This window comes from Betta splendens, chromosome 17 (genome assembly GCF_900634795.4).
Source record: "Betta splendens chromosome 17, fBetSpl5.4, whole genome shotgun sequence".
In the NCBI taxonomy this organism is placed as follows: domain Eukaryota; kingdom Metazoa; phylum Chordata; class Actinopteri; order Anabantiformes; family Osphronemidae; genus Betta; species Betta splendens.
Window position 1 is genome coordinate 4238018 of NC_040897.2, and position 16025 is coordinate 4254042.

Below are 16025 nucleotides of genomic sequence, written 5' to 3' on the forward strand. Positions count from 1 at the left end.
ACCAAGACCACACTTTAGAAAAACATGACAGCCAACATCAACTGGAGCACTGACCTGTACACATGAGAAAGGAATAACTTAAGTGTAAAAAAAGAAAAAAAAAAGTAGGCAAGTCAACAATTACCCTTGGTACATCATATAAAATAATTTGCGTGCTGTTACTACTCTGTAGCAAAAGCAATCTAAAGTTTTCACATAACAAACCACTTCTTAATCAAATATTTAAATTCTACATATGTAGGGATTTACTAGTTTTAGTGTAGTTTTATTATTTACACAAGGCAGTATATTTAATCAGCCAAAATGAACATTCCTAAAACTGACTCCAGGCTTGGCTGAAATATGCTAACTAAACATTGGTATTTTCTACCAACCCAAACAATCAATCTCTTTTCACCTAACCCAAAGAATCAATCTCTTTTTACATACAGTATATATTGATGATTTTAAGGCAGGGGTGGGCAAACTTGGTCCTCAAGGGCCACTGCCCTGCTGGTATTCCAACTGTCCCTGCCCCAGTTACCGTTAATTACCTCGACCAGGTGTGTTCAGTCAGTTGAAAGAGCTAACTGACACACCCGGTCAAGGTGATCAGTAGGGAGAGTTGGAAAACCAGCAGGGACACTGGCCCTTGAGGACCAGGAGTGCCCACCCCTGCTTTAAGGATACAAATTATGAAGATACTATTACCAGCAATAGAAAAAAACTAATCGTTAATTCAAGAGAACAATGCAAACAGTTACAAACTTATGTTCAATCTAAAATAGAGAAAATATGCAATTAGTAAGAAGCTATAACAACAAAGTATTTCTCACATCACCATTTAACAAGTGTACAGTAACTGCTCATTCTAGATCCTATGTTAAGGTTACTAAGCTTTGCAGGTAGTCAGATATAGTTCGTTTTTTAAAGAACAACTTAATTTTTGGATTATTGGAGAATGTGAGATGTAAAATTATGCTCATTGCCTATTAATAATTGAATTCTATTAGCTGGGGTCTTTACTAACTAGAAATGGTAGGGTTACTTGTATTTGACAGCTTTAGCATTGTCAGTTGCACAATATAATGGCTATTTGAGTTTATTTTTTAAAAAAATCACATACGCTCACATATTAATAAAGATTGAAGAAAACAAAATATAACATTTATAACAATTAATGACATTGTTATTGAGTAGTAACTCATGAATCATTCTTGATTAACCGATGAGCAAATAATAAATACTGTAACATTGTGTAACAATAGATACTATGAAGGCTGGCTGTGGAGCTGCTAGCATAAGCCCAATCCTTGGTACCCCGCTATCCACATTTTAGAAGTTTTAGTACCAGTTAACAGAATAAAGGGACTGCAGATGTAAGTATAAGCTATGTAAACTGTGCCATTTCTTTACACACCCACCATCTGTCTAAAAAATCTTTATATTTGTTTAAATGTTTAAAGCACTCCTCCCTGAACCGCCGCCTTACCGTGGTGGAGGAGTTTGTGTGCCCGAATGACCCCGGGAGCTATGTTGTCGGGGGCTAAATGCCCCTGGTAGGGTCTCCCAAGGCAAACAGGTCCTGGGCGACGGGCCAGACTAAGAGCGGTTCACAACCCCCCTATGAAAGATAAACCACCAAGGCCAGAGACGTCGCCCGGTATGGCGCAACCGGGGCCCCACCCTGGAGCCAGGCCCGGGGTTGGGGCTCGTATGCGAGCGCCTGGTTGGCCGGGCCTATTCCCACGGGGCCCGGCCGGGCACAGCCCGAAAGAGCGACGTGGGGCCGTCCTCAAGTGGACCCACCATCCGCGGGAGGAACCGTAGGGGGCCGGTGCAGAGTGGATTGGGCGGCAGTCGAAGGCGGGAGCCTGGGCGCCCCAATCCCTGGATAACCAATCTGGTTATTGGGACATGGAATGTCACGTCACTGGGGGGAAAGGAGCCTGAGCTTGTGCAGGAGGTCGAGCGGTACCGGCTAGAAATAGTCGGGCTCACCTCCACACACAGCCTGGGCTCTGGAACCCAACTCCTTGAGAGGGGCTGGACCCTTTTCTACTCTGGAGTTGCCTGCGGTGAGAGGCGGCGGGCTGGTGTGGGCCTTGCTCATAGCTCCCCAGCTTAGTCGCCATGTGTTGGAGTTTTCCCCCGGTGGACGAGAGGGTCGCTTCCCTGCGCCTTCGGGTGGGGGGATAGGTCACTCACCGTCATTTGTGCTTACGGGCCGAATGGCAGTGTGGAGTACCCGGCCTTCTTGGGGTCCCTGGAGGGAGTGTTGGAAAGCGCTCCAACTGGGGACCCCATCGTTCTTCTGGGAGATTTCAATGCCCACGTAGGTAACGACAGTGATACCTGGAGAGGCGTGATTGGGAGGAACGGCCTCCCTGATCTGAACCCGAATGGTGTTATGTTATTGGACTTCTGTGCTAGGCACAGTTTGGCCATAACTAACACCATGTTCGAACATAAGGGTGTCCATCGGTGCACGTGGCACCAGGACACCCTAGGCCGGAGGTCGATGATAGACTTTGTAGTCGTTTCACCTGACCTTCGGCCATATGTTTTGGACACTCGGGTGAAGAGAGGGGCTGAGCTGTCAACTGATCACCACCTGGTGGTGAGTAGGATCCGCTGGCAGAGAAGGAGGCTGGAACGACTTGGCAGGCCCCAAACGTATTGTGAGGGTCTGTTGGGAACGCCTGGCTGAACCCTCTGTCAGACGGACCTTTAACTCACACCTCCGGGAGAGCTTCGACCAGAATTCCGAGGGAGGTGGGAGACATAGAGTCCGAGTGGACCATGTTCTCCGTCTCCATTGTCAACGCTGGCCGTTCAGAGCTGTGGACGCAGGGTCTCCGGTGCCTGTCGTGGTGGTAATCCCCGAACCCGGTGGTTGGACGCCGGAGGTAAGGGACGCCATCAAGCTGAAGAAGGAGTCCTACCAGGTATGGTTGACCTGTAGGACTCCTGAGGCAGCTGATGGGGTACCGGCAGGCCAAGCGTTGCTGCAGCCCGTGCCGTTGCGGAGGCAAAAACTCGGGCTTGGGAGGAGTTCGGGGAGGCCATGGAGGAGGACTATCGCTCGGCCTCAAAGAGATTCTGGCAAACCAGTCCGGCGCCTCAGGAGGGGGAAGCAGTTCTTTACCAACTCTGTTTCAGTTGGAGGTGGGGAGCTGTTGACCTCAACTGGGGATGTTATCGGACGGTGGAAGGAGTACTTTGAGGATCTCCTCAACCCCTCCGACATGCCTTCTGCTGAGGAAGCAGAGGCAGGGGACTCAGAGGCGGACTCGCCCATCACCCCAGGCTGAGGTCACCGAGGTAGTTAGTAAGCTCCTCGGTGGCAGAGCAGCGGGGGTGGATGAGATCCGTCCTGAGTACCTCAAGTCTCTGGATGTTGTGGGGCTGTCTTGGGTGACACGCCTCTGCAACATCGCGTGGAGGAGGGGGGACAGTTCCTCTGGACTGGACAACCGGGGTGGTTGTCCCTCTTTACAAAAAGGGGGACAGGAGAGTGTGTTCCAACTATAGGGGGATCACACTTCTCAGCCTCCCTGGGAAAGTCTATGCCAGGGTACTGGAGAGGAGAATTCGGCCGATAGTCGAACCTCGGATACAGGAGGAACAATGTGGTTTTCGGCCTGGTCGTGGAACGCTGGACCAGCTTTATACCCTCAGCAGGGTGCTTGAGGGTTTGTGGGAGTTTGCCCAAACCAGTCTACATGTGCTTTGTGGATCTGGAGAAGGCATTCGACCGCGTCCCTCGTGACATCCTGTGGGGGGTGCTCCGGGAGTATGGAGTCCGGGGCCCTTTGCTAAGGGTCTGTTCGGTCTCTGTACAACCGGAGCAGGAGCTTGGTTCGCATTGCCAGCAATAAGTCAGACCTGTTCCCGGTGCATGTTGGACTTCGGCAGGGCTGCCCTTTGTCACCGGTTCTGTTCATTATTTTATGGACAGAATTTCTAGGCGCAGCCAGGGGCCGGAGGGGGGTCTGGTTTGGGGACCACAGGATTGCATCTCTGCTTTTTGCAGATGATGTTGTCCTGTTGGCTTCATCAGGCCAGGAACCTCCAGCGTGCCGCTGGTGCGGTTTGCAGCTGAGTGTGAAGCGGCTGGGATGAGAATCAGTTCCCTCCAAATCTGAGGCCATGGTTCTCGACCGGAAAAAGGTGGTTTGCTCTCTCCAGGTTGGAGAAGAGTTCCTGCCTCAAGTGGAGGAGTTTAAGTATCTTGGGGTCTTGTTCACGAGTGAGGGAAGGAGGGAGCGTGAGTTTGACAGACGGATCGGTGCAGCGGCTGCAGTAATGCGGTCGGTGTATCGGTCCGTCGTGGTGAAGAGGGAGCTGAGCCGAAAGGCAAAGCTCTCAATTTACCGGTCAATCTACGTTCCTACCCTCACCTATGGTCATGAGCTTTGGGTCATGACCGAAAGGGCAAGGTCACGGATACAAGCGGCTGAAATGAGCTTCCTCCGCAGGGTGGCTGGGCGCTCCCTTAGAGATAAGGTGAGGAGCTCTGTCACCCGGGAGGAGCTCGGAGTAGAGTCGCTGCTCCTCCACATCGAGAGGAGCCAGCTGAGGTGGCTCGGGCATCTAGTTCGGATGCCTCCTGGACGCCTCCCTGGGGAGGTGTTCCGGGCATGTCCCACCGGTAGGAGGCCCCGAGGAAGACCTAGGACTCGCTGGAGAGACTACGTCTCTCGGCTGGCCTGGGAACGTCTTGGGGTCCCACCGGAAGAGCTGGAGGAAGTGTCCGGGGAGAGGGAAGTCTGGAACTCTCTGCTTAGACTGCTGCCCCCGCGACCCGGCCCCGGATAAGCGGATGAAAATGGATGGATGGATGTTTAAAGCATAAAGCCATATGCTGTTTGGTTCCAACTTTTAACTGCATAAATGGAGCCTAAAAATGAACCAATATTGCATATTTTTCTAGCAATATAAGGATTACATCAAAGATTATCACCTAATTTAAAAACTATGCTACTAGAAAATAGGCTTTTGTTCAGGGACAGTAATGAACAGGCACGCTGCCATCCTGCCAAGACTATAAATATTTTGGTTGCTCACGATATGTGCACAGGTCTGGGCAGACTGTGCATTATAGAGAAGTGTCATTATAATAACTATAGTAAAAGGTTATTATATCTTAGCCCTTAAAAAGATTTTAAGGGCTAAGAGTTAAGGAGGCCTTAGTTAATTACTTAGTTATATTTGTATGTAAGAACAGACATTTTCATTTTTTTGACCATCAGTTTAGACATTAATGAGGCTAATATTCATATTAGAAGTTATTTTGAGGGGACAGCAAGTATATTGTTATAGCAAACTGTAATTTCTACAGTCTTGTTACAGCACAAAATATAAATATTTACAAAAATGTAAGGAGTACATAACATGTAGAAATGTAGGCTTGCTTATATTAATCTAAAAACAAAAAAAAAAAAAACAAAAATCCTTGTTACATGATGGGTTCAGCTGTATATAAGGTTTAAGTATTTACAAAAAAAATACAAATACATACATCCACTTGTCTATAGTTCATTTGATAGTTTGTGTGTTGGATAAATGATATGATATTGATAAGATATGATAGATGATATTTTTGTGCATGAAAATAACCATCACAACAATGGATCAATTTCCACTTGTTGTGGAAATTGATCCCCAAAAGCAATTTTGAACATTTCAAGATTCAACCACATGTATTTTTAATTGAAATACTCCTTTTAATAAATACTATAGTAAATGAATATACAGTCCTTTAAACTGACCTATTATTTTCACTTTTAAAAATATCTCAACAACTTTACTATATACAGTACTCAACTGAATTCAGTACTCAACTGCATCGTCCAACTGTAATTGTGCTTTCATAAATGTTATGTGATTCATATATATATATATGTTTGTTCTTGGTTTGTTCTTGAACTGTCTGCTTAATATTAAATGTAATAAATGACCTTTTACCTGACAATGCTTGTGTTAAAGAAATAATGTAACTACTTAGGTAAGAGAATTAGCACAGCAATGTGTATCTAGTAACTGATAAGGTTACATTAAAATATATAGAGAGAATATTTTATAATGTATATCAATTCAGCTGAACAAAAATGAAAGCAAAAGATAAACATCTTTCATTATATAAACAGTTTGTTTAATTTTTATGTAATCATGCATGGTTCCAACAATATCAGTATGTTTTACGCAATTTTACATTTTTCTAATATTATGACTTTTTTGTTACATTCTCATTTTTGTTGTTTCTTATTGTAACTTCCTTTTCAGTTGCATATTTATGATAATGGAGCCTTTTCGGTAAAGTAATAATTATTTTGTTATGCCTCTATGTAAAATTACTTGCTAGTGTCTTAAATAAAAGATTATTTGAAATTGTATTGTATTTTATGTAATTCAAACTTTCTTATACTTTTAACGAAAGTGACACTTGTGAATATGGTCAGAACTTATTCAGTTTGTTTCAGTTCCTGCAAATGTGAGTATACAGTACCCAGCAGGCACACAACCGACCTTCAACCGACCTTCAATGTTAAAATATGGTTGAAATAATGTCAGTTTTTGTTGTGACGTTGATGCAACATTGAAACAACATTGAATGCGAATGGCTGTAAAAAGGTTAACAAAACACTTTTAAAGTAACGTTGAAATAATGTCAGTTATTGTTGTGAAAATGATGTAACATTAAAAATTTTGATCAACGTTGAATCAACATTGGCCCAACAACGTTGATCAACACATAATCCAATGGTCATTCAACCCCAATATGATTCAACGTTAAAATGCCTGCTGTGTATGGTAAGGAAAACTCCATCACTGCACATTATTAAAACACAGCAGACATGTTCTACCCCATCCCATGCCATCTTAGCCAACATAAAAACTACACCAGCATAAAAAGGATATTGTTATTGCCCATAAAGAACTTGTTGTAGCCCAGACAAATCAACTGTCCACGTTGGTCACCCACTCTTGTGAACAAACACAGGGCTTTAAATGCTGTTTTCATTCGATAGCATGTATTAACCTTAGATTACATTACATAACCTTAGATTAGATTAACATAACAATATGGTACTGTGCTTGCAATGTGAAAAAACAGAATATATGTTGAAATATTGTGTAAAGTGAAAAGTGTTTGTGATAAAAAGTGAATCCCTTTCATAGCTGACCTAATTCCCAACATGACAGAGAACATTCATTATCCTAAAGCCATCCTCTTTTCTGACCTATAGACCAGACTGAGTATGCTCAAGCATGTTAAAAGTTCAGCTGTGTTCAATATCTTTGACTTTTAGGAGCAAGTGCACTTACTCAATTTGTTAGATTTACAAAAAATGTTTCTTTTACTTTGTTTGTACGTTTAATGGTTGGCATCCCAAAGTAACATTTTGCTAGACATTAGCCATTTATAATAAATTTTGATAAGGGTTACACATTTACAGTGTGAGTAGATAATGAGGAGAATAAATAACCCCACCGTATACTCTACCGGCCACATGACAGGTTGTGAATGGGACAAAGGTGTTTTTTGCCATTACCAATTGGGAGACCCGAGATGGGGAACAAATTTCCCCATTTTTTAGGCCTGATTTTTAAATACTCAATGTTGTCTTTAAGTTTTTACTTTGGCTAGAGCAATTTAACCATGTGTTAAAATAGATGGACTCAACATTAAACCTGTCACTCTTTATATGCCAATCCAATAGTAGGAGGTGGAGTGTGAGTCAGGATCGGACGGGGTAAGGTTGGGGGTGGGGTTGGGCTTGGACGGCCAAATAACCCTTGCAACTGCCTGTTGGGGTGGTTGGGTTGATTGGGTAGGACTATGTTTTCTTGAAAACTTCTGAGGTTTTCTTGGAAACGGCTGCTGTTACCATTGTCGCTCTGGCAGTGATTGCTATGAAGCTCGGGTGTGGGCCCTCGATCAGGGACATAATTGATGTTGGACCCACTCTTCCTCCTCAAGGTGGACTCTCGGCTTGATGAGGCCACAGACTGGCAGTCTGAGCCGCCATCACTGCTGGCTGCTGTTCCTTCTACAGGTGTGACCCTGATGGTGGTAAGAGCATGAGGGTGAGGGTGGAATGGTGGAGCAAAAGTGGTAGTTGGGGTAAAGGGCATAGGGGAGTTAATAGAGTTGGGGGTATAGTTACAGTTAGGGTTAGCACTGTTAAGGCTTGCAATATTGGGGTTTTGTAAGTGACTGGAATTATTGGGGTGCAAGGGATGTACAGGGTGTACAACATGTGGGTGGTTTGTATATACACCTCCACCTACTATTCCTCCTCTTTCATGTCCTTCTCTTTCACTTTCAGCTTCAGTCCCTATTACACTCCTCCGTCCATCCATCGAACCTCCATTTCTTAGTGAACTACAACTGCCGGTGTGTCTGTTTAGGTCATTGAAGTTGAAAGCTGACTGTTGGAGCGATGCTCGTTGTTCCTGCGTTTTCCACCTCCAGGACCCACTTCCATCAGTGCTGGGAGGTTTTACCACAGGTTTGTTGGATCTGGACTCTGGATGAGCTTCAACTCGAACAATGCTGCCAGTTCGTTCCAGTCCTCCACCTGAAAAGCACAAGACAAATAAAACCTAATATTTACCGTATTCAATAATACAAGAATCAGTCTGATAATGGTAAGGCAAATATTAGAGACAGATGTCTTTATGAATGCCTCTTAATATTAAGTTTGTGGAACAAGTGTATAGTAAATATCTGGATAATGCAATTGCAAAAGTGCATAAAAGGGCACCTGTTTGTTGTATGCATGAGATATATTTTGTTTTGCTTAATTTGTTTTTCTTTGTTTTGCATCTGGTTGAAGTTCTAATTTTCTTTTACATGCTAGCTACACATGTATTATATTAGAAGTACAGACCTCCTCCTGTTGCTCCAGTGGTGGAAGCAGGTGGTGATGGGTCCTGATCTGTTAGGGCTCGATACCTAATTGATCCTGTGCAACTGACAGTGCTACCACCATCCTCTGACCGTGGAGAGTGAAGCAGACCCTGCTGTTTTGATAAGGCTATCACCTACATAGAAGAGAAAATAACTTTTATTATTGGCGGGAAGTGAAGTGGTTTAGAGACCACCGTTTATCTATTCATATGTGGAAAAAGTTATGTTAAGAATCTGAAAATGCTGTCATTTATTTCTACAGTTTAATGTTGTTAGAAAATGTCAGAACAATAAATAAAAATAAATAAATTAAAAAAAATATATATATATATATATATATATATATATATATATATATATATATATATATATATATATAAATAAATAACCTGCATAAGACGAGGCTGCCCTCCAGCACTGAGTGGCCTGCAAGGAATGGTAGTCTTCTCTGCCACTCTTAGCCACTTTTCCCTGACTGAGTTGCCCCCATCCATAATGCTGTCCTCTGACTCACTCTCCTGATCCTTGGTGATGGGGTTTTCCTCTTCAGGTATGTGAACCAACTGAGAGGAACCAGGCCGGGATTGTATAGATACTCTCACCCCTCCTCCAGGCATTCCAGTGTTACCATTATGAGCCATGTTATTATGACTGACCAAAGGCACAGAGCTAGCAGCTAGCTTCATGTACTGAACAGGGATGTGGGCCCCAGCACGTAGGTCTGCCTCTTGGCCAGTGAGTGAGGGCAGGTGGATTCCACCATACGGCTCTGCCTCCAGCCCCATGGCAGAAGGCTCTAAAGAGCACTGTAGCTCCATGTTCCTCTGTGGAGATGAGGAAGACGCTGGTCTTATTCCATCTATCATCTGCAGGGAGAGCTTCCTACTGTCATTCCTATTCTTCCACTGGCTGAGCAGCTGTTTGGATCGATTTGAATCCATGGAAGCGTGGATTGAAGCGTGACGCCGTGGAACACGACCCTCCTCCAACGAGGAGCCTCCGTGGGACCTGGAGTAATTAGAACAAATTAGTTCTTCTTGAGGCTGCTGTGAAATACTAAAAAAAGCTCTAAAATTAGTCCTACATACCATTCAATTCACTTTGTATGTGGGTAAATCCCTCACATATACAAAACAATCAAGTTTGCATGTCTGTGCAAACATAGTGATGATGGTAATGATGTTTCAGCAGCTCTAAACGTCTGAATAAAATCAACATTTTTTTTTATAAAATGAACAAAAGATCAACAACCTCCAAACCTCTGCAAAATCAACAAAATCACATGAACCATTAAAACGTCAGTTTGATTTGAACGCTTTGATAGATTATAACTTTTATTTTCCTGCAAAGATGGACTGCTCTTCACATTTTAAATTAGTAACAAATAATGTGTTAGTGAAAACGTTATAGAGTGGCCTTGCACATTTTGTAGTGGCCTTTTATTGTGGCAAGCCTTAAGCACACCTGTGCAATAATCATGCTGTCTAATCAGCATTTATAAGCAACACCTGTGAAGCAGATGGATTACCTTGGCAAATGTGAAATGCTCATTAATACAGATTTAGACACACTTGTGAACATATACATAGAAATATTCTTATAATCTCATTCAACTCATGAAAGATGTGGAAAAGAGTTGTGTATAATTCTGTTCAGAGCATTTAAAGTCAGTAACTAATCATGGTTCACGTAAGCATATGCTAAACTAACAAGAACGACAAACATACCAAAGCAATGATAGATCAGGTTTAAGACCAGGTTTTGGCTGTCCTTTGGCGATTTACATGCAGTGTGCAAAAACATTTCATAATGACTGTACCTTGGCAGTGTACTGCTACTAAAGGTTATCATGTTGTCACCTAGAGGACTAGGTGGAGCCAGGACTTCTACCTCAGCACTCGTTCTCTTTACATTGGCCAGAGAAGGCTCTCGGTAGGAGGCGCTTCGGGTTAGGATGGGTCTTGATTGAGCAGGGGATAAGGTGTGGGAGGATGTCCTTGTGATAATTGGATCTGGTTGGCTTGGAGCTAGAGTGTGGTGGCCTATGAAAGAATGACAAGCAGAACCTAGATCAGGCATTTCCTGAAAAAAATGCAGCGTGTGCTATAATGCCTGTAATGTATTTCTCAAGAATTGGACAAACATTTAAAACACAGCTGGAAGTAGCTGATGATTTATCGAATATATCTGAACAGAAATAGAGTTTGTTTAAACAGGGCTGGGTGTAAGCAGGACAACCAGAAACAGTTAAACTTCAAAATAAAGAACTATTAATTGTAGTAAGTACTTATTATGAAGTCATCAAATAATAGACCAATGACTTGATCAGTAAAACAGTAAAATATACTGTATAAGAAAAAAAAACAAAAAACACCAACACTCCGCCATAGCAATAGAGCAAGACAAAGCAAACAATTGATTGGAGGAAGAAACATTCCACAGGGCCGGAGAGGAGGATAAAGGGCAGAGACAACCTGAAGATTTTGGAATCTTTGCATCACACCTCCATGCTGTGTGCTTTGATCTTCCCGGCTGGTTTTTGGTTTGTTGATGTGCATGATCAACAACCATGTTTTTGATTTCCTTTCCCTATTATTTTTATTTTCCATTATAAAAATTGTATTTAAAATAAATTACACAAAAGACAACTCTCTCATCTGCCTCTTTATGGGAAATTCCCACCACATTTTTGGCATCACAAACAGGATCTTCTGCAGGTCATCCGGACAGTGTGACCAAGGACGATAGTCCTGAGGACTAGGGTCACTCAGCCTCCAAACCTCTACAGACATTCAGAGCTGGGAGGACTACTTACCCGTCTGGATCGCCACTAACGAGATCCAGAAAACTCAAATTCAAACTCAAATCTTAACTTGGCTTGGCCCAGTGAGAAAGATTTGATTTGTAAAAAAATAAAATAAAAATATTAATTCCAGTAATACATTTTTCTCAATTAGGTCAAAAGTCTGCTCTGGGTGGTGAGACAATGGTTTGCTAAGGGTTGGCTCGTGGAACCGAGTTTCGTCCGTATTGGAAGTACAAACAAGGTTACAGATCTGAGCGCAGTCCACACCGAGAGTGGGGGACAAGAAAAAAAAGAAGCTTCTGAGAAAGGCTTCTTAAAGACAGAGCGTGTTTGCAGAGTGAATTTTTATTAAGATACGAGGGACCTGGGTCTTAGAGGGGCCGGACCTTGAGAAAAATACTTTAGGGTAGACTCTGCCTCCAGGTCTGGTTGGTTCCATTTTGGCGGAGAGGTCCGTGAAAAGGAATTTGGTAAATTCTTCAGGAAGCCGCCAGCCTCTGAAAGATGAGTTTGGGAAATTGAAGTCTTCACCAACAGACAGCAACAATGCAAAATTGATGACGAGTAAATATGGTTTTAAGTGCATTTCATGTTTACATGAGTGGGAAACTGGTTATGGGTTCAAAAAAGAGAATTGCTTAGTGTTAAGGACATACGCACCTTAAAGACAAAAGAACAACACATTTGAAAAAGCAAAACAATCAAAACAAAACCTCTAAAAGAAAAAAAAGATGAGAGTAACGAAATGAAAAGAGATAACAACTGTACACTGCCACCACACACACATATCACATGTCAAGAGCAAATGCTCCCATTGTTTCTGCTCTCTATCCTAATGCAGAACTGAGCACGATGAGGGTAAATGCGGATTTGGACTTCTTTCCCATTGTCAGCAGAAGAACTGAAGGAGAAGAAGCGCCTGACCAACAACTGGAAGCCACAGCATGGATTCCTCACGGACTCCCACAACATCTCCAGCCATCACCTTCTGGGCAGACTCACCAGCTACTACAAGCCATACACCAACATGGAAGGACTGCTCTGTGATGCTTCAGAGGCCATGAAACTATCATACATCGCATGGAAAGAGGAAGCGTGTGTCTGCCCCTCCTGCAAATTGAACTTCTCTGGTCAAACCCTCAGTCAACCGCCTCCAGTTTGCATATCAACCCCACCTACGAGTGGACAACTCCATCCGACATCTGCTTTATCACACCTACAACCACCTGGACAAGCCTGGCGCCTCAGTGAGGATGTTCTTTGATTTCTCCAGTGCATTCAACACTATCCAGCCTGCACTGCTGGGAGAGAAACTGAAGGACATGCAGGTGGAGGCCCCCTTGATCTCATGGATAATGGACTACCTCACCAACCGACCCCAGTACATCCGCCTGCAGAACTGTGTGTCTGACACCGCGGTGTGCAGCACAGGTGCTCCACGGGGGAATGTCCTGTCTTCCTTCCTGTTTACCCTGTATACCTCAGACTTCAGGTACAACTCAGAGTCCTGTCATCACCAAAAGTTCTCTGATGTCTCTGCTATTGTAGGGTGTCTCCACGGTGATGTCACAGAGTATCAGGGAGTGGTGGACAGCTTTGTGGACTGGTGTGGACAGAACCACCTCCAACTGAATATCAATCAAACTAATCTGGGAGTCCTGGCACCCCTCTCATTATTAAAAATGAAGAGGTGGAGGTTGTGACCAAATACAAATACATGGGAGTGTACTTGAACAATAAACTGGACTGGAAAAAGAACTTCTTCGTTGTGTACAAGAAGTCTCAGAGCAGGATGTACTTCCTGAAGAGGCTCAGATCCTTTAACGTCTGTAGTACCATGCTGAGGATGTTCTTTGATTCTGTGGGGGCCAGTGTTGTGTTTTACGCTGTGGTCTGCTGGGGCAGCAGCATGAATGTAGCAGACAGTAACAGACTGGGCAAACTGATCAGGAGGACTGGTTCTGTTCGGGGGTGGAGCTGGACCCCCTACATGCTGTAGCTGAGAGGAGTATGCTGTTCAAACTCCTCTATCCTAGACAACAACTCCCACCCCTTACAGATGGAGTGGTTAGTTTTTCGCAGATTTTAGTCGAGTGTCAGTGCCGTTTCCGCCACTGATCACACCCTTATCACACACTCATTAGCCGATTGTCAGCAGCCCCCCTCCTTGGTTTGTCTGGGGAAGGTGTTAAAGGTGTAATAAGGCCACCCCTATTTTAGCAACAAAGACATAAATTCCAGGGTAAAACCTAAAGGTGGAGCTTTAGTATCTGACCTGTAGAGTTAGGGTCAATTACTATATAGGCACAGTTCTGAGAACAGGACATAGATCTGATGATGTCAGTTCTACGCTGTTTGCTAGGGCAGACAGACAAACAAACAGTCTAAACAGGCACCTAAAAAGTTGAGAGAAGTTGACTTCATGTCAGGAAGTGTTGTACTTACTTCTTTTAATCATGCCAAACTACCTTCTTGAGGTTTATCAGTTACTGGCTATATTAGGTTGAATTGGACTTTACAAATGTACCTAATGAAATTCTTAAATTCTCATTCTATATATTTGGCCATATTCATTTGGATGTAGTGTGTGTCAGTCTGCCTGCTCCAGGAGCTGTTTTGAATTCAAAGAAGGACATTTGACTCTTCTATTTAAGCTTAGATGAACATAACAATAGAGAGCCTCTTTTCAGACAGAGCGACCAATCCACATAACTAGTTAGACTGGTTTCACACCACCCCCTTCTCCCCAAAGCATCAGAGTCCTGCAGTGCTGTTACCTGATGTGATGTAACCAGATACATTTGTGAACTACTTAAACAGAAGAATCTTCAGAGATACATAACTTCAAAGAGAGTAGTGGTTAAAGCACACAACTTCCCACCCACAGTTGTTTAAATAAACCGTTTTTGTTAGTTGGTGGTTTGATATAAGAAACTTATTATAACTTATTATATCTTGAAGCCATAAACTTCACACTTTCTTTTGAACAACTTTTTTTTACAGATTTTATAAACATTCAGTTCATTTGACCATTTTCTAAACCAGGTTGTCTGAAAGTTGGGTCATTGCACCTACATTTTTTTAGAGCAGAAATGTTTCTCAATGAGCTTCTACATTATACATCCTTCATGGCGGACGTGGTCTTCACACCTTCTCACAGTCCTTTGTTTAACTGATGAGCCAGTTATTTACAGGTGTGAAGTGATGCCTATTGTAAATGGAGGATAATACGTAACTCTACTCAGACTGAACGTTCCTGCACTTTTGGTAACGTTTCTACTATAAAGAAAAGTCTGTAAGTTAACTTGAAAATTATTGAGCCATCACAATAGGTAAAATTTGGCAGTAAAAGGTAACTGAAATGACACAGAACTGAAAGAATATCAGCTGGCATAACTCTGGTAACACATATATGCATAAAGATCTCTGTATGCTGTGTCACTTGAATTTGTGTGGTAAACAAAAGACACCAGAAGTAAGTTTAAACCAGGAGTTTCTAGCTGGGAGATTCTGTGCCTTAACCACTAGGCTGTTGGTCCTCTGAGGGTGCCCTAGTCTATGGACAGATACTAAATTCCTTCATACAGCATTATGTTAACAAAGCCTTGATTTGAGCTGAACCTTTAGAGTCATGGATCCATGAAGAACTTTCTTGTTAAGCAGTTTACAAATATATCTGGTTTTCATGACTCAGGTGAAGTTGTGTGAATGTTGAGTCATATCAACTCTTTCAGTCTGGAGCAGAAAAAAACTTCTACAGTTTGTCCTTCTTAGGGGACACACCTACTCACTTTTGTGTATTTTGTTCACGTAACGAGCTAGTTCTAGTGAAAAGTGAAGCCAAACTGGAGGATAATATGGAACTTCCTTCAGACTGAGGAAGCTTTTGTTCTTGTCAGTTGTCATTTATTCCTGGCTTGTTAAAAAAAATGCCAGTAAATTTAGTGCTAAACATTACAATACAGTAATACGTAGTATAATTAGAACTGTCGTGTTCAAATGTCACAGTCCATCTTAGCACCACCCACCAGAGAAGTTCAAGTGAGCAAACCAAGCACTCCCTCCAAGATACTCAGGCCTGCTATAATAAAAACCCCAGACACCTGTGGATCTGGTTTTTTTAGACTGCAACGAACAGTACAGGAGGAAGCAATCCAGCTCCAGGTTTGACCCAAAGACGCCACCGGTAATATGAAACTGACATGTAAAAGTATTGTAAAAATAAGGATAAGTTGAGAACTGTTAAGAGAAGCACTTTATATATAGTAATATGTTTGTTCCATTAGTTGAGCATTAAACAATTTAACTAAAATGTGTTTA

At 42.9% G+C, this 16025-nt stretch overlaps 1 protein-coding gene across 3 annotated transcripts in view; it reads right to left on the minus strand.

The window, feature by feature from the left end:
* Positions 1-4827: 4827 nt before the first annotated feature.
* The window catches only part of LOC114843878 (phospholipid phosphatase-related protein type 4-like), a 104857-nt gene continuing 93659 nt past the window's right edge, over positions 4828-16025 (minus strand). For all 3 annotated transcript variants that reach the window (XM_029130691.3, XM_029130692.3, XM_029130690.3), the window contains 4 exons: positions 10719-10941; positions 9289-9907; positions 8880-9033; positions 4828-8567 (listed from right to left, as the gene is read on the minus strand). In XM_029130691.3, the coding sequence (XP_028986524.1) occupies positions 7681-8567; positions 8880-9033; positions 9289-9907; positions 10719-10941 (1883 nt within the window). In that variant the 3' untranslated portion in view covers positions 4828-7680. The remainder of the gene's footprint in view (positions 8568-8879; positions 9034-9288; positions 9908-10718; positions 10942-16025) is intronic.